The 19,527-nt window shown below is 42.9% G+C and overlaps 1 protein-coding gene across 1 annotated transcript in view; it reads left to right on the top strand.

Annotated features, from left to right (window-relative positions):
• The window catches only part of LOC123754016 (uncharacterized), a 301,225-nt gene that overhangs the window by 57,996 nt on the left and 223,702 nt on the right, over positions 1–19,527 (top strand). The window contains exon 3 of the mRNA XM_045736127.2: positions 13,946–14,087. Within this exon, the coding sequence (XP_045592083.2) occupies positions 13,946–14,087 (142 nt within the window). The remainder of the gene's footprint in view (positions 1–13,945; positions 14,088–19,527) is intronic.

Genomic DNA, 19,527 nt, shown 5'->3' with positions numbered 1-19,527 from the left:
CTCCTGTGTTCTCTGGGTAGTGTTAGGTCTCCTCCTGTGTTCTCTGGGTAGTGTGAGGCCTCCTGTGTTCTCTGGGTAGTGTGAGGTCTCCTCCTGTGTTCTCTGGGTAGTGTGAGGTCTCCTCCTGTGTTCTCTGGGTAGTGTGAGGTCTCCTCCTGTGTTCTCTGGGTAGTGTGAGGTCTCCTCCTGTGTTCTCTGGGTAGTGTGAGGTCTCCTCCTGTGTTCTCTGGGTAGTGTGAGGTCTCCTCCTGTGTTCTCTGGGTAGTGTTAGGCCTCCTGTGTTCTCTGGGTAGTGTTAGGCCTCCTCCTGTGTTCTCTGGGTAGTGTGAGGCCTCCTGTGTTCTCTGGGTAGTGTGAGGTCTCCTCCTGTGTTCTCTGGGTAGTGTGAGGTCTCCTCCTGTGTTCTCTGGGTAGTGTGAGGTCTCCTCCTGTGTTCTCTGGGTAGTGTGAGGTCTCCTCCTGTGTTCTCTGGGTAGTGTGAGGTCTCCTGTGTTCTCTGGGTAGTGTGAGGTCTCCTCCTGTGTTCTCTGGGTAGTGTGAGGTCTCCTGTGTTCTCTGGGTAGTGTGAGGTCTCCTCCTGTGTTCTCTGGGTAGTGTGAGGCCTCCTCCTGTGTTCTCTGGGTAGTGTGAGGTCTCCTCCTGTGTTCTCTGGGTAGTGTGAGGTCTCCTGTGTTCTCTGGGTAGTGTGAGGTCTCCTCCTGTGTTCTCTGGGTAGTGTGAGGCCTCCTCCTGTGTTCTCTGGGTAGTGTGAGGTCTCCTCCTGTGTTCTCTGGGTAGTGTGAGGTCTCCTCCTGTGTTCTCTGGGTAGTGTGAGGTCTCCTCCTGTGTTCTCTGGGTAGTGTGAGGTCTCCTCCTGTGTTCTCTGGGTAGTGTGAGGTCTCCTGTGTTCTCTGGGTAGTGTGAGGTCTCCTCCTGTGTTCTCTGGGTAGTGTGAGGTCTCCTCCTGTGTTCTCTGGGTAGTGTGAGGCCTCCTCCTGTGTTCTCTGGGTAGTGTGAGGTCTCCTCCTGTGTTCTCTGGGTAGTGTGAGGTCTCCTCCTGTGTTCTCTGGGTAGTGTGAGGTCTCCTCCTGTGTTCTCTGGGTAGTGTGAGGTCTCCTCCTGTGTTCTCTGGGTAGTGTGAGGTCTCCTGTGTTCTCTGGGTAGTGTGAGGTCTCCTCCTGTGTTCTCTGGGTAGTGTGAGGCCTCCTCCTGTGTTCTCTGGGTAGTGTGAGGTCTCCTCCTGTGTTCTCTGGGTAGTGTGAGGTCTCCTCCTGTGTTCTCTGGGTAGTGTGAGGCCTCCTCCTGTGTTCTCTGGGTAGTGTGAGGTCTCCTCCTGTGTTCTCTGGGTAGTGTTAGGCCTCCTGTGTTCTCTGGGTAGTGTTAGGCCTCCTGTGTTCTCTGGGTAGTGTGAGGCCTCCTCCTGTGTTCTCTGGGTAGTGTGAGGTCTCCTCCTGTGTTCTCTGGGTAGTGTTAGGCCTCCTCCTGTGTTCTCTGGGTAGTGTTAGGCCTCCTCCTGTGTTCTCTGGGTAGTGTGAGGTCTCCTCCTGTGTTCTCTGGGTAGTGTTAGGCCTCCCCCTGTGTTCTCTGGGTAGTGTGAGGTCTCCTCCTGTGTTCTCTGGGTAGTGTGAGGTCTCCTCCTGTGTTCTCTGGGTAGTGTGAGGTCTCCTCCTGTGTTCTCTGGGTAGTGTTAACCTTTGCTCTCGTCCTTCACAGTTTCGTCCCCTCAGTTGTTGCTACGTGCCTCTGTCACCTTAGGGAACGGAATTTTAATTTTTTTTAAACTTTGCCCCGAGGGGCGAGTTTATTGGGCAGCGCCACTCATCTTGTGAGTGAACATACCGCCATAGCAGAATGTACAACACTCCCCAATAGGAAGAAAACCCGCTGGGTTGTTCATCCTGTCACTTGTACCCAGACACAGCTGGGACTTGCTTCCGTCCATTCCCCTCTATCCTCCTCCTGTTGAGACAGTACTTCTTGTAATCACGAGGACCATCGTACGTTGACATAAAAGACAATTAGACAGTAGAAATCGGTGCTATTGAATTGGGAGGAGAAACAAGAAAAGACTTTGTGCAGATGTTGCAAAGAAAATTTGCCCTAACCTAACCTTCCTAGGCCTAGTATACGCTATCTGAGGGTAGTATATTCGCTATACTAGGCCTAGGAATATTTACTTTTTTTATATACATTTTTTCGGACTCTTACAAACTGAATAGTACCCAATTCTACTAATTGTCAATTATGTTTATGTGTGTTCGAGGGTCCACATAGAAAAGGTGCTATTAAATCAGGAGGATCTATCTTGAGGTTATCTTGAGATGATTTTGGGGCTTTTTAGTGTCCCCGCGGCCCGGTCCTCGACCAGGTCTCCACCCCCAGGAAGCAGCCCGTGACAGCTGACTAGCACCCAGGTACCTATTTACTGCTAGGTAACAGGGGCATAGGGTGAAAGAAACTCTGCCCATTGTAGGATGGATTGCAATATAAGCAAAGTACAGACCCCCCCCCCCCCAACATTCCCTTGCTTTTAGTTGCTAGACATCAGTGACCCCCCCCTACTACCTCCTCCCTTTACCCCCTGTACAACCTCCTCCCTTTACCCCCTGTAAAACCTCCTCCCTTTACCCCCTGTACAACCTCCTCCCTTTACCCCCTGTACAACCTCCTCCCTTTACCCCCTGTACAACCTCCTCCCTTTACCCCCTGTACAACCTCCTCCCTTTACCCCCTGTACAACCTCCTCCCTTTACCCCCTGTACAACCTCCTCCCTTTACCCCCTGTACAACCTCCTCAACCTCTCCCCGCAGGTTGGGTGAGGGGTTGGATGGATGGAAGGGCGGCGGGAGGGGATAGGGGATAGGGAAGGGTAGCATCGCTGTCCCTCCGAGTGGCGTGGTCCCTGTGTAAGTTAATCGTTGTGTCGGGAGTTGAGACCTCCAAAAAAAGAAGATTAATTACTGAAGATAAGCGGGGGCCTTCAGCTTAATTTAGGGGGAAAGTTGTGGGCCTGGGCTGGTTTGGAGAGAGTATTTTATTATTATTATTACTATTATTATTATTATTATTATTATTATTATTCTGTGTTATATTCATTTTACGGAGCTTCATTTTGATGCGGTGTCTACTTATACTGGAGAGGGAGTTTGCACAGATTGCTGTGTTCAGGGAGGTATAGTGTGTCCCTTTTTGGGGGAGTGAATTTGTTTAGTTTGATACCGCATTTAACGTGGGTTTAGTGCCGTGCTCTGGACACGGTGCCACAAGACACGGACCTGGGCCACGAGGGAGTTTGATCCGCTGGTTAAGTATATGAAAATCAAATAGATGGGCGTTGGTGGAATTGTAATAGTTATTCACAAATTAAACTTTATCCTGTATTTTAATGAATTGTCTCTTGTGACGTGGCGTAAGTCAAGGCTGCAGGTGTTGTGACGTGGCGGGAGTCAAGGCTGCAGGTGTTGTGACGTGGCGTGAGTCAAGGCTGCAGGTGTTGTGACGTGGCGTGAGTCAAGGCTGCAGGTGTTGTGACGTGCGGTGAGTCAGTGATGCAGGTGTTGTGACGTGGCGGGAGTCAAGGCTGCAGGTGTTGTGACGTGCGGTGAGTCAGTGATGCAGGTGTTGTGACGTGGCGGGAGTCAAGGCTGCAGGTGTTGTGACGTGCGGTGAGTCAGTGATGCAGGTGTTGTGACGTGGCGGGAGTCAAGGCTGCAGGTGTTGTGACGTGCGGTGAGTCAGTGATGCAGGTGTTGTGACGTGGCGGGAGTCAAGGCTGCAGGTGTTGTGACGTGCGGTGAGTCAGTGATGCAGGTGTTGTGACGTGCGGTGAGTCAGTGATGCAGGTGTTGTGACGTGGCGGGAGTCATGTAGGGCTTGTGATGGAACAAGTAGATGGTTGGGACAAATCAGAAGGGATGGATGCCAAAATCGTCATTAGTATCAAAGCGTCATATGACAGAGTAGTGATAAGATGGGACGTAGCCCCGTCGTAGATCTCATCCTGTAAATACACTTAGGTAATTACGAACATAGTTGAGAGGCGGGACCAAAGAGCCGAAGCTCAACTAGGTGAGTACACGCACGCGCAGACTCGGTGAAAAGTGACTGGCCGAGGCCCTAGATTTTTTAAGCTGAAAAGCTGAAAATTATCTAGTTAGCTTTTTTGACACACTGTACTCCACTTCATATAGTCTAGGGTAGCTGCACTAATGCAGATGTACCTCATGTATTAATAAAAAAAATTGTAAATGCAGGTGTACCTAAACGTATTAATAATAAAAAAAAAATGTGATTCAAAGTCTGCTACGCAAGCACTTGAAAACTTTTTGTGCATAACCGACAGTATAAGAGCCTCGTAATTGTAATAATAAATAACCTGTTCGCTGCACGGAGTAAAGGTTTTAGAATCTCTTTTTGTATGGATACAATCTCATATAAATATAACCTACCATAATGACAGAGACTTTGCAGCCAAATTAGCGTGTAACAAGGATTAAGTTGAACTAGACTTTAGTATCCCCATCTCTGTTGTCAAGACTATATTGTTCCAAACACTCATGTCTAATAAGAGAGAAATTACTGACTCCAAAAGACCTGAAAGCACTAAAATAATACGTTAGGATTTGCTTTATTGAAACAAATTTAGTGAAATCCGAAACCTATACATATGGGTAGCACAAAACGTCCACCAAACAGTGCGATACAGTGATTGCCAGGATCAGTTTGGGTTACCGTTACATGTGGCAGTTGGTTACAGGTGACGGATCTCCCAATCCTGAGCAATCCAGGTGCAAACTCTGTGAGCAGGAACTGGGGCATGATCTCCCACACCCCATCACTAAGTGCCCAGTAATTAGATCTTCCAGAACCCCCCTGACATAAGATGCCAAGAGCTTTGCAATCACTTTGTGAACTCGTGTTCTTGAGGTGTGTGTGTGTATATATATATATATATATATATATATATATATATATATATATATATATATATATATATATATATATATATATATATATTCTCCGAGGCTATGGGTCCCCACATTGGCACCAGAGGTCGTACCCTCTCAAACTTTTTTTAACAAAAAAAAAAAAATATATATATATATATATATATATATATATATATATATATATATATATATATATATATATAAATATATATATATATATATATATATATATATATATATAATATAAAATATATATGACATGGGCCAGTGTCAGACCACGGAGGAAGAATTGAACAGGAATTTCCTTAAATACTTTCGTATTTAATAATTCATCATATTATTAAATACGAAAGTACTTACGGAAATTTGTTTTAATTCTTCCTCCGTGGTCTGACACTGGCCCATGTCATATATATATATGTAATATATGTGTGTGTGTGTGTGTGTGTGTGTGTGTGTGTGTGTGTGTGTGTGTGTGTGTGTGTGTGTGTGTGTGTGTGTGTGTGTGTGTATGTGCGAGTGTCTGTGTGTTTCTTGCAAGACTGTTTTAAAAATATTCACATATGGAAAGTATATCCTGAAGCGTTATCATACAATATGTAAATTTTCTTCATCGTAACCCATATAGTTTAAAAAATTGAATTTCCTAATATTTCTTAATATTTGCAACGAGACATTAAAGTCGGTCTCGTATTCAGACTTGTATAGTAGGCTTAACAATTGTATTAGCTTCACTTACTGACGAATAATAATGTTTGTTTAAATTTTGGCCAGATTGTGATTAGATTTAAAATTGTATTTAAAGTATTTAGTAAAGTCTGGCAGTTCAACCCATCCTCGCCTGCGTCCAGTAGTGTTCCTCTGTAGTCTATTGTTTTCCCTCATCTTACCTCTATTACGACCTCTAGTCTATCGCTTTCATAGCCACTTCGTAAACCTTCAACCTCCACCTAAACTGTCTAACCCCCTCCAGATAAACCGTCTTCCCCCTGAACCTAAACCACCAGTTTCTTTTTGCACCCTCTAAACTACCACTAACCTCTTCCACGTAAGCCACCACAATCTTCATCTTCCACCTAAATCACCGCCAACCTCCTCTTCCACCTAAACCTTGCCCCCCCTCCTCCACCACCTAAACCACCACAATCCTTCACCACCACCTAAACCACCACCAAACCCTTCTTCCTCCACATAACCACCCTCTTGTTCCACCTAAACCACAACCTTCCTATAACTACTATCCTCATCCACCACCACCTCGTCCTGAACGACCGCACTCCACCGAACAAACCACCTCCACTCTCCGCCATATCCACTTTCACCCACAACACTTCCACACACATTCATCCACCTTCCTTCACTCTACAAAAAACGCCCCGAGGAACTTTAATTAAATGCATACAAATACCTAACTCATTGACCTTTCGTCGGGAAATTTAACAATACACTGAGTGTTCCCCGAGGGAATTGCAGAGGATTTATTACATTCACGCGTCGCTCTCTAGTTTTTCGACCTAGGCAATCAAGACTGTTTATGCCAGCGGCTTTTTAGTCCATTTTAAGAACCAACCATTCTCTAGTTGATGAAGAAAAGGCTTTGGTTGCCAGGACGGAGAATGGTTTAGGACGGACCGAAACGTCGTCGTCCCTTCACCGTCTAGTGTGTGGTCTGGTCAACGCTTTTGTTGCCTGTTGTTCCTGGAAGTGAAGCTAGGAATTGACAGGAATTGACTTCCACACTTTCGTGGAAATTACGATTCCATTCGTCTGGACTGTATAGGTCAAGCCGCTGGCATAAAGTCTTGATTATCAATTTAACTTTTAAGACTGCTCATAGCCGTGTTGATAGGGCTACGGCTTCACATGCGTTTGGTATCCACGGTTCGAGACCCCCATGCAGTCCAGACGAAGGGAGGCTAGGAGTTTGATAATCAAGTAATATAGCCTTTGATTTGGTTTATTTTGGAAGTCGAGAACGCTTTAGAAGGACTTTTTGCATTAAATGTAAAGCCACTTCTTCACCGAACCCAGACTGCATAGTCTATTGTTATCCCCATTTTATGTCTCTAGATTCTACCTCATTTATCCCTCCTTATGCCTTTGCGCACTCTTTCTGTTCCTTTACACCTTCTGTTAGTCAACAGATTTCCCTTACTTGGTCACAAAACTTCCATCCCCGCAGTATGTAGATCAGTGAGGTTGCCTTTTTCCATCCTCCATCCTCAAGGGTTTTTCAGCTTTAACATCCCACAAGTCTGCATGTTTACTAGTCAGACAAGTCACGTCCAACCCTTCCATGATTCCCAGAATCAACGTCCCCGCTGCCACCGGATTGGTGGTCTCGTCAAGGCTGTATCGACGCGGCTGCTCGCAGCCTGGTTGAGCAGATATCCTTTGAAGGTGTTTATCAAATTTTCTTTAGAACACCGTGAAAGGTCGACCAGTTATTCCCCTTGTAGCGGGAGGGGTTTGAAAAGTCTTGGGTCTTTAAAGAGACCCAAAACTCTCGCTGCTAACCAATAGGTTCGCTGAGACACACTCGGGGAACCTGTTGCACCTTTCGGTTACACCAATTTCTCCGGCTCTGAATTGGGGCTGTTAGTGTGCAACAATACCCCACCCTAGAGAGCACTAGTGTCTTAAAAAAGTATCATTGGCATGGTATCCCTTGTTTTAATGAGGTCCTTGTTATCCAACCTGTCATTTTTCTTGCAGTCGTGACAGCTACTTTATGGTGTTCTGGAAGGCTAAGGTCTTCCAACATGATTACTCCTTGATCCTTTACATTGTTTTTTCGTTCTATAGTATGATTTGATTGCGTTTTATGTATAGTTAACGTTTTTATATATTTGTTTTCGAATAGCGCAGGAGCTGGAACTTGTCTGCATTAAACATTATATTATCTATGGCTCATTGAAAGACCCGATTAACACGAATGTGGAGGTTTGCTGTGTCCTTTATATTGTCTACTTAAATGAAAATGAAAAAAAAAAATAACATTTTTTTGCCTCGCACGAAAATCCATTATACTCGCATGAAAATCGTATGATTGTACGTGCCAATGATGATACAGTAACATAGTTTCTGTCCTTGACTATATCTGATATGAGGATGAGAGTAAGTACCGGAGCAAGTACGGTACCTTGGGGGACTGACCTTTTCACGGTGGATGATCCGAATTTTACTTTATTGACCATTACACACTTGGTTTTATTAGTTAGGAAATTGAAGATCCCTCGTCCTATTTTTCCAGTAATTCTTTGTTAACGCATTTTGTGTCCAATAACACGATGGTCATATTTATCGAAGGCTTTTTGTGAAATCTGTGTATATTATGTCACGTTTTGTTTGTCCTCCATGGCTTCGAAGGCCATGTCATAGTGGTCCAGCAACTATGATAGGCAAGAGCCCCCTGTTCTGAAACCATGTTGTTCAGAAAGTGTAGCATAGGCTCCTCGCACAAAGTTCTTAATGTGGTCCTCAGGTGATAGTTTTCTAAGTAGAACCACGCCTAGATCTCTTTCTTTATCAGACTTCTTTAAAAGATTTCTCACATAATTTATACGTTGTGTGGGGTCTATATTCTCCTATTCCACATTCCATAACATGTCATTTATTTGCATTAAATTCCATTTGCCAAGTGGTACTCCATATACTTATTCTGTCCAGGTCTTCTTGAAGGGTATGACAATCATCTAAGTTACTTATCTTCTCTATTATCTTAGCATCATCAGCAAACATGTTCATATAATTCTGTATTCCATGTGGTACATCTACCTATCCAGATCGGTAGATCTGGATAGGTAGATGTAGACAATGAACATTACCGGTGCAAGAACTGAACCCTGTAGTACTCCACTCGTGACGTTCCTCCAGTCCGATACCTTGCTCTTATTATTGCCCTCATTTTTCTATCAGTCAGAAAATTTTTCATCCATGTTAGCAGCTAACCTCTCACCCCTCCAATGTGTTCCAGTTTCCAGAACAACCTCTTATGTGGAACTGTCGAAAGCCTTTTTTTTAGGTCCAGATAGATGCAGTCAACCCAACCATCTCTTTCCTGTAAAATCTCTGTGGCTCGATCATAGAAACTGAGTAAATTTGTTACACAGGATATTCTAGATCGAAAACCATACTGTCTGTCTGATATTATATCGTTTGTCTCCAGGTGTCCTACCCCATTTAGTTATTATTATATTTTCCAATATTTTGACTTATTACACTTGTCAACGATACGGGTCTATAATTGAGGGGGTCTTCCCTGCCGCCACTTTTGTAGATTGGAACTATGTTAGCCTTTTTCCACACGTCTGCTACGACTCCTGTAAACAGGGATGGTTAAAAAATCAGGTGAAGTGGAATGCTGAGCTCAGGTGCACATTCTCTCAGAACCCATGGTGAAACTCCATCTGGGCCAACTGCTTTGTTCTTACTTAACTCCTTGAGCATATTTTCCACTTCGTCTCTAGACACCTCTATGTGCTCTATGTTGTTCTCAGGAATTCTTATTGTGTCTGGTTCTCTGAAGATTTAATTTTGTACAAACACTTTGGAACTTTTCGTTTAATGATTCACACATTTCCTTTTAATTTTCCGTGACTGTTTCCCATTTTCAACCTCTGAATATTATCCTTTACCTGTAATTTGTTGTTTATGAATTTGTAGAATAGACCTGGTTCTGTTTTACATTTGTCCGCTATCCCTTTTTCAAAATTTCTTTCTGCCTCTCTCCTTATTGCTGTGCTTGTACTGTACTATAGGTTCTTGTACTGTACTATGTACTACCGGTGCCGGGCTCCACAGTTCTGCAGTGTTATCACATCCCGACTGATCCAGTGGCTCCCTTATTCTCTCCTCTCAATACATCACATTTTGACGTCAAGATGCCCAGCGGACAAAAAAAGACGTAATATAAATCATAGCGGCTCACAAACACTCACTTTTTCTGTGCATGGGTCGCTCGGCTAGCTTAGGTTAGGTTCGGGTGTTTTGGCACACCATTTTCTGTACGTTGTGGCAACTCACGTGGACGGGATGAGTTCCTGAAGGAACTGGTTAGGTTAGGTACACACACACAACACACACACACACACACACACACACACACACACACCACACACACACCACACACACACCACACACACCACACACACACACAAAATGCCTCTCTACGTCTTTGATCTCATTACACAGAGAGCAAAAAATAACGAGTACTTAAAACCAGTGGAGCGATCACTTTAAGCTTTCACCCGCGGCGAACTTGGTAAGTTCACCAATATTTGTAAGAGTTGCCCCAGCCACTTGGAAGCTTCGGCAGCCTCATTGAAACCTCCTCCAGGAGTCTGATTTAAACACACAACTTATATATTAATCCTACCACATACCGACCCAAACCGGGTCGCCACTCGCCCAAAACTGGTGGGGCCCCACTCGCCCAAAACTGGTGGGGCCCCACTCGCCCAAAACTGGTGGGTCGCCACTCGCCCAAAACTGGTGGGGCCCCACTCGCCCAAAACTGGTGGGGCCCCACTCGCCCAAAACAGGTGGGGCCCCACTCGCCCAAAACTGGTGGGGCCCCACTCGCCCAAAACTGGTGGGTCGCCACTCGCCCAAAACTGGTGGTGAAAATGGTGCACCACACAACCAGACACGATTTCATCGTAAATTCCGACAAGGAGGATTTGAGGCCAGTTATTAAAATATATAAACTCTTAAAATCGAGAAATTAAAGATACCATAAAGCTAGAAGCAGCAAATGTATACCAATATAAAGAGAGAGAGAGAGAGAGAGAGAGAGAGAGAGAGAGAGAGAGAGAGAGAGAGAGATGGCAGGCCGGCAGGAGGCAGGCAGGCAGGCAGGCAGGCAGGAGGCAGGCAGGCAGGCAGGCAGGCAGGCAGGCCGGCAGGAGGCAGGCAGGCAGGCAGGCAGGCAGGCAGGCAGGCAGGCCGGCAGGAGGCAGGCAGGCAGGCAGGCAGGCAGGCAGGCAGGCCGGCAGGAGGCAGGCAGGCAGGCAGGCAGGAAGTGCTAAAACACAGCCCCGTCTCCCTTACATATATACCATGTAAAGTCATGGAAAAGATCATTAGCATGAAGTTGGAGCATCGGGAGAAAAAGGTCTTCATGACGAGACACCGACTTGGGTTCATGCAAGACAAATCCTGCGAGTTCAACGTTGAATGAATTCTTTGACTGGGCAACATAAATCAGGATATAAAAGGGTGGGGCAGAAAGCCTTTCATTTGGTACCAATTATGACACTTGAAGAAGCTACATAATGAAGTGTTATCAGTGTGTTGAGACGAAATTATCAGCGAATCAGCATATCCCTAATCCCACTAATATACCCTGTTATTCTAATCCGTGGTTATATTTGACCTGCGCTGAGTTTTTTTACATTAATACCTATCCTATGCCTGATTTTTGTGAATGATCTCCCAGAGGGGATAGACTTTTCCTTATTAATGTTTACTGATGATGCAGAAATTGAGAGTAATACACTCGGATGTTGTTGTTGTTAAAGATTCGCTACCTGGAACAAAGTTCCAAGTAGCACGGGCTATGGTGAGCCCGTGCTACACTCGGAGAAAAACTGCAAGAAACCGACAATTTGGTGAAAGTGATGGCTGGAAGAGTTGAACTTCAGTAAATACAAAGGTATGTAGATGAGTAACGGGGGACAGAAGGCCAGGGATAAGATACCAAATGGACAAAGCAACTCTCCTGGAGTCTGAAAGGGATGATTTTCCTGGGCGGTGAAGTCGTCAGATCAGTCTCCCGAGGCGCACACTAACCGGATGACGTCAGTGGCATGTGAGAGGTTGGCCAGCATATGAACTGCTTTCGGACATTTTCAACAAGGACTCCTCAGGAGTGAAGCTGAAACTCAACTGTGTAGCACACCAAGTGTGGACAACACCCACCGCTTCGGTACTCACACACACCATTCATCCACCCATTCACATGTTTTTAACCCATTCGTCAGGCTTGCTAACCAGTTCCTCGTGGTGAGGTACCGCTTCCCTACCTTTGTCCCTGTGAGCTTGTCCGCGATGAATCACTCCTAGAACCAGAGATGATCATACGGTAGCACCTGGAATCACGTGCCCCCTTGTACCACGCTTGGGGCATCATGTGATGGTTCGGGCGTCGCGGGGATTTGTGTCGGGCCTTGTTGGCAAGTCGTTTACCACTACCTTAAATTTATCAGACATGTATTTTCTGAACATCTTGAGGTTATCTTGAGATGATTTCGGGGGTTTCTAGTGTCCCCGCGGCCCGGTCCTCGACCAGGCCTCCACCCCCAGGAAGCAGCCCGTGACAGCTGACTAACACCCAGGTACCTATTTTACTGCTACGTCAAGGAGGCATGACTTCGTTCTTACTGTAAATCTTATGCACTCTACACACTTTCCAGATGGTGCATTCATTTCAGAAGATACGTGGTTTCAGGTATGATTGGCGAACGTGTAAAGAGAAGCTTGAGAGTGGCTCAGTATCCTGTTGCATTCTCGGACATGTAATGTTTGTTGAACTTGGTTACGGCAACGGATTGTGATGCATGTGCTGGGATGTGCAGGAACTGAAAACAATTGGACTGTTCGGACTGGAACTATCAAGGGTTGGGAGCGCTGCAAAGCATTTGAATTTGCAAAGACAGGACTTCCAGTAACTGGAATTACTGAATAATGAGACTGCTAAGTGTGCTGAAATTCTGAATATTAGAACTGTAACTTGTTGGAATTTGCAGCTGCTAGGATTTAAAAATGCTGAAATATGTAAATGTTGGAATGATTAAATGCTAAGGTCTGGAATTTATCATAATTGACCAGTAAGCACTCGTTTTATGCCAGGACTAAAACTGTCTAACACTTGGATTTGTCATTGCCGGAATGGGTTATAACTTCCAAAGTACATAGTACTGATACTCAGTACTTTAGTACATAGTACTGATACTCAGTACTATGTACTGAGTATCAAGTAAATGCTTGAACATTCAAAGAGATGGAACGGCCAAGTGTCGAAATGCTCTTTTCTTCGGTTGCAAGTGTTGAGAATGTTTAAGTATCCAGACCGAAAATGTCAGGACGTTTAGTGCCAATTTTGGCACTGCCAGGACTCTGCAAGTGTACAGGAGTGCAAGTGCCAGGATCGGCTAACCTGCCAAATGTCTAATCCGGCAAATCCTTGGATTGACGTCGACGATTTTCAGAGTGATTCAGCATATTCCTAATCCCATCAGTGTACCCTGTCATTTCCATCCTTGGAAAATGCTTGTACTCAGTTCTTACACCAATGAAATTGGTTACAGATGAAAAGTGAAGGAAAGAAAATTATTTAGAGACGTAAAAACTAATGGGGAGCTAAGAGTGTCGCGAAGAAGCAGCAGCATTTCTTCTCTAGGAAGTTGAACCTTCTACACTCGGTGAATGTTTGAGTTAGTTGATACAGTTCGTAACGCTTAAATTAGCATTACCTGATTGACTTGAATGTATTGATCATTCAGTGAGTTGGGTGACGGAGGGTGTTAGTCGAGTTACTTTAGTTACGGAATGTAGGTTGACGTCATTTGAGGTTATTGGGTGAGTTAGTGCTCTTATTAGCCTCGTCTTGTGCTGCACAGGGTGAGTTTTTGTTATCATTAGAGCTGTTGTATTTCAGATGGATAAATGTTATTGATCGTGCACGATTCGGTATTTATACTGTGCTACATTACACATAGAAATCACAATTGCGTGATGCATCAAATGAACAAATCCACAAGGGCCGCAGCTCAGTCGATTAAGGCAGCGTCTGGGAATGCTCTCGGACGCAGGTTCGAATCCTCGTCACGGCCCTTGTGGATTTGTTCATCTATGCTACATTGTTGGATGTTTTGGTATTGTTGGAGTTAAGTGTTATGTATTAATCATTGTTGCTCTGGCGACGTGTGTAGCGTCACAGTTGTCTTGCCGGATGCTGTACAGCCGAAGCACAGTGTTAGGAGTGTTGCTAATGAGTGTTACGATTGTGTTACAGGGCGTGAGTGGTGGTTACGTGGGAGCGGGGGCGGTAGGTGGTGCCACTGGAGGTGGCCCAGACGGTGCCACCTTCGCCCCAGACTCCCCCTACTTCCCCTTCACCAGTCCCTCGCGGCGTCCTCTACCACACAACGCGGCAGGTAAGTACTCAACCACGCCTTTACTCGCGTTTTGTTGCACTTTGGGATTTATTGATAAACTCTTGCAGGCTCGCTGTCTCTTCTCTCTCCTCTTCTCACCTCTTCTCTCCTCTTCTCTCCTCCTCTCTCCTCTTTTCTCCTCCTCTCTCCTCTTCTCTCTCTCTCTCTCTCTCTCTCTCTCTCTCTCTCTCTCTCTCTCTCTCTCTCTCTCTCTCTCTCTCTCTCTCTCTCTCTTCCCCTCTCTCTTCCCCTCTCTCTCTCTCCCCCCCTCTCTCTTCCCCTCTCTCTCTCTCTTCCCCTCTCTCTCTCTCTTCCTCTCTCTCTCATCCCCTCTCTCTCTCTCATCCCCTCTCTCTCTCTCTTCCCCTCTCTCTCTCTCTCTTCCCCTCTCTCTTTCTCTTCCCCTCTCTCTCTTCCCCTCTCTCTCTCTCTCTTCCCCTCTCTCTCTCTCTTCCCCTCTCTCTCTCTCTTCCCCTCTCTCTCTCTCTTCCCCTCTCTCTCTCTCTCTTCCCCTCTCTCTCTTCCCCTCTCTCTCTCTCTTCCCCTCTCTCTGCGCATGCTCGCTCTTTTCTCCCGCCTCTTCACTCTAATAGAGCTCAACCCGCTTCATCTGGAGAAGCATAGACTAAACTTAGACCTAATTCAAACCTTGAAGATACTGTGAAAATTGTATGCACATTAAAGGAGGTATTTGAGGTGCACGGCGGTCCTGCAATGATAACTAATGGTATGGAATTTAACAAGAAAGCGGCGACGAAAACGCTAAGGCAGGTCTTTAGCGTTTACACCGAGTTAAAAAAAAAAATGCTAAAATATTACAAGTTGATATATAATTTGGACATAAGAAGTGATTGGATAATCACTTCGAGAATATTTTCATTAAATGCAGTACCCTAACTATTTATATTATGTGATGTATGTATGACTTGGGGCAGAGAGCTGCCGTCGGAATGGATTCTAATAGTCTCCCTTGTATATTGTATGTAATGCCGCGAGGAGATGGGGTGTCTACCAGCACCATCCACAGGATGGGTAATGGGGTCCATCCCCACCCACAGGATGGGTATGGGGTCCATCCCCACCCACAGGATGGGTATGGGGTCCATCCCCACCCACAGGATGAGTATGGGGTCCATCCCCACCCACAGGATGGGTATGGGGTCCATCCCCACCCACAGGATGGGTATGGGGTCCATCCCCACCCACAGGATGGGTATGGGGTCCATCCCCACCCACAGGGTGGTTATGGGGTCCATCACCACCCACAGGATAGGGTATGGGATCCAAAAAATAGTATTTTGTGGGTGTTGCAGTATGTGTAATATTTGAAAAGTCAAAATAGTATTTTGTCGTATCTTCATTAATTTATTTTAACCTGAATGATCCTAACTTGCTGTGTTTGAGTGTGCTCTTTGCAAGTTTAATTTTAACCGTCAAGACCAAGTATATGAATGCTATACCTTCATTTTTTTCATTCAAATCAACAAAGAAGTATTTAGGGAAAAAAGGAAATAAGCTTTTCCAAAAAACCTCAGGAACGAACATAAGATTTCACTTGTTTAACATTGCACTTTTACCCTTTATTTGTGCCTGATATCTCAGTATGTATTTGTGCCTGATATCTCAGTATATATTTGTGCCTGATATCTCAGTATATGTTTGTGCCTGATAGTTCAGTATATATTTGTGCCTGATATCTCAGTATGTATTTGTGCCTGATATCTCAGTATATATTTGTGCCTGATAGTTCAGTATATATTTGTGCCTGATATCTCAGTATATATTTGTGCCTGATATCTCAGTATATATTTGTGCCTGATATCTCAGTATATATTTGTGCCTGATATCTCAGTATGTATTTGTGCCTGATATCTCAGTATATATTTGTGCCTGATATCTCAGTATATATTTGTGCCTGATATCTCAGTATATGTTTGTGCCTGATAGTTCAGTATATATTTGTGCCTGATATCTCAGTATGTATTTGTGCCTGATATCTCAGTATATATTTGTGCCTGATATCTCAGTATATATTTGTGCCTGATATCTCAGTATATATTTGTGCCTGATATCTCAGTATATATTTGTGCCTGATATCTCAGTATATATTTGTGCCTGATATCTCAGTATATATTTGTGCCTGATATCTCAGTATATATTTGTGCCTGATATCTCAGTATATGTTTGTGCCTGATAGTTCAGTATATATTTGTGCCTGATATCTCAGTATATATTTGTGCCTGATATCTCAGTATATATTTGTGCCTGATATCTCAGTATATATTTGTGCCTGATATCTCAGTATATATTTGTGCCTGATATCTCAGTATATATTTGTGCCTGATATCTCAGTATATATTTGTGCCTGATATCTCAGTATATATTTGTGCCTGATAGTTCAGTATATATTTGTGCCTGATAGTTCAGTATATATTTGTGCCTGATATCTCAGTATATATTTGTTCCTGATATCTCAGTATATGTTTGTGCCTGATAGTTCAGTATATATTTGTGCCTGATATCTCAGTATATATTTGTGCCTGATATCTCAGTATATATTTGTGCCTGATATCTCAGTATATATTTGTGCCTGATATCTCAGTATATATTTGTGCCTGATATCTCAGTATATATTTGTGCCTGATATCTCAGTATATATTTGTGCCTGATATCTCAGTATATATTTGTGCCTGATATCTCAGTATATATTTGTGCCTGATAGTTCAGTATATATTTGTGCCTGATAGTTCAGTATATATTTGTGCCTGATAGTTCAGTATATATTTGTGCCTGATATCTCAGTATATATTTGTGCCTGATAGTTCAGTATATATTTGTGCCTGATATCTCAGTATATATTTGTGCCTGATATCTCAGTATATATTTGTGCCTGATATCTCAGTATATATTTGTGCCTGATATCTCAGTATATATTTGTGCCTGATATCTCAGTATATATTTGTGCCTGATATCTCAGTATGTATTTGTGCCTGATATCTCAGTATATATTTGTGCCTGATATCTCAGTATATGTTTGTGCCTGATAGTTCAGTATATATTTGTGCCTGATATCTCAGTATATATTTGTGCCTGATATCTCAGTATATATTTGTGCCTGATATCTCAGTATATATTTGTGCCTGATATCTCAGTATATATTTGTGCCTGATATCTCAGTATATATTTGTGCCTGATATCTCAGTATATATTTGTGCCTGATATCTCAGTATATATTTGTGCCTGATATCTCAGTATATATTTGTGCCTGATATATCAGTATATATTTGTGCCTGATATCTCAGTATGTATTTGTGCCTGATATCTCAGTATATATTTGTGCCTGATATCTCAGTATATATTTGTGCCTGATATCTCAGTATATATTTGTGCCTGATATCTCAGTATATATTTGTGCCTGATATCTCAGTATGTATTTGTGCCTGATATCTCAGTATATATTTGTGCCTGATATCTCAGTATAGGTTTGTGCCTGATAGTTCAGTATATATTTGTGCCTGATATCTCAGTATATATTTGTGCCTGATATCTCAGTATATATTTGTGCCTGATAGTTCAGTATATATTTGTGCCTGATAGTTCAGTATATATTTGTGCCTGATAGTTCAGTATATATTTGTGCCTGATATCTCAGTATATATTTGTGCCTGATATCTCAGTATATATTTGTGCCTGATATCTCAGTATATATTTGTGCCTGATATCTCAGTATATGTTTGTGCCTGATAGTTCAGTATATATTTGTGCCTGATATCTCAGTATATATTTGTGCCTGATATCTCAGTATATATTTGTGCCTGATATCTCAGTATATATTTGTGCCTGATATCTCAGTATATATTTGTGCCTGATATCTCAGTATATATTTGTGCCTGATATCTCAGTATGTATTTGTGCCTGATATCTCAGTATATATTTGTGCCTGATATCTCAGTATATGTTTGTGCCTGATAGTTCAGTATATATTTGTGCCTGATATCTCAGTATATATTTGTGCCTGATATCTCAGTATATATTTGTGCCTGATATCTCAGTATATATTTGTGCCTGATATCTCAGTATATATTTGTGCCTGATATCTCAGTATATATTTGTGCCTGATATCTCAGTATATATTTGTGCCTGATATCTCAGTATATATTTGTGCCTGATATCTCAGTATATATTTGTGCCTGATATCTCAGTATATATTTGTGCCTGATATCTCAGTATATATTTGTGCCTGATATCTCAGTATAGGTTTGTGCCTGATAGTTCAGTATATATTTGTGCCTGATATCTCAGTATATATTTGTGCCTGATATCTCAGTATATATTTGTGCCTGATATCTCAGTATATATTTGTGCCTGATATCTCAGTATATATTTGTGCCTGATATCTCAGTATATATTTGTGCCTGATATCTCGGTATATATTTGTGCCTGATATCTCAGTATATATTTGTGCCTGATATCTCAGTATATATTTGTGCCTGATATCTCAGTATATATTTGTGCCTGATATCTCAGTATATATTTGTGCCTGATATCTCAGTATATATTTTTGCCTGATATCTCAGTATATATTTGTGCCTGATATCTCAGTATATATTTGTGCCTGATATCTCAGTATATATTTGTGCCTGATATCTCAGTATATATTTGTGCCTGATATCTCAGTATATATTTGTGCCTGATAGTTCAGTATATGTGCCTGATATCTCAGTATATATTTGTGCCTGATATCTCAGTATATATTTTTGCCTGATATCTCAGTATGTATTTGTGCCTGATATCTCAGTATATATTTGTGCCTGATATATCAGTATATATTTGTGCCTGATATATCAGTATATATTTGTGCCTGATAGTTCAGTATATATTTTTGCCTGATATCTCAGTATATATTTGTGCCTGATATCTCAGTATATATTTTTGCCTGATATCTCAGTATATATTTGTGCCTGATATCTCAGTATATATTTGTGCCTGATATATCAGTATATATTTGTGCCTGATATCTCAGTATATATTTGTGCCTGATAGTTCAGTATATATTTGTGCCTGATAGTTCAGTATATATTTGTGCCTGATATCTCAGTATATATTTGTGCCTGATATATCAGTATATATTTGTGCCTGATATATCAGTATATATTTGTGCCTGATAGTTCAGTATATATTTTTGCCTGATATCTCAGTATATATTTGTGCCTGATATCTCAGTATATATTTGTGCCTGATATCTCAGCACACAGGTAAAGAATAAGCACTGTAATGATAGGCAGTAATGCCATTCCTGTAATGACACTGGACGCGTGATCCTGTGGTCCAGGGTTCGATCCCGGGCGCCGGCGAGAAACAGTGGGCAGAGTTTCTTTCACCTTAATGCCCCTGTTACGTAGCAGTAAATAGGTACCTGGGAGTTAGTCAGCTGTCACGG

The sequence above is a fragment of the Procambarus clarkii genome, chromosome 6, assembly GCF_040958095.1.
Source record: "Procambarus clarkii isolate CNS0578487 chromosome 6, FALCON_Pclarkii_2.0, whole genome shotgun sequence".
Taxonomy (NCBI): domain Eukaryota; kingdom Metazoa; phylum Arthropoda; class Malacostraca; order Decapoda; family Cambaridae; genus Procambarus; species Procambarus clarkii.
This window is presented reverse-complemented; position numbering and strand designations above follow the sequence as displayed.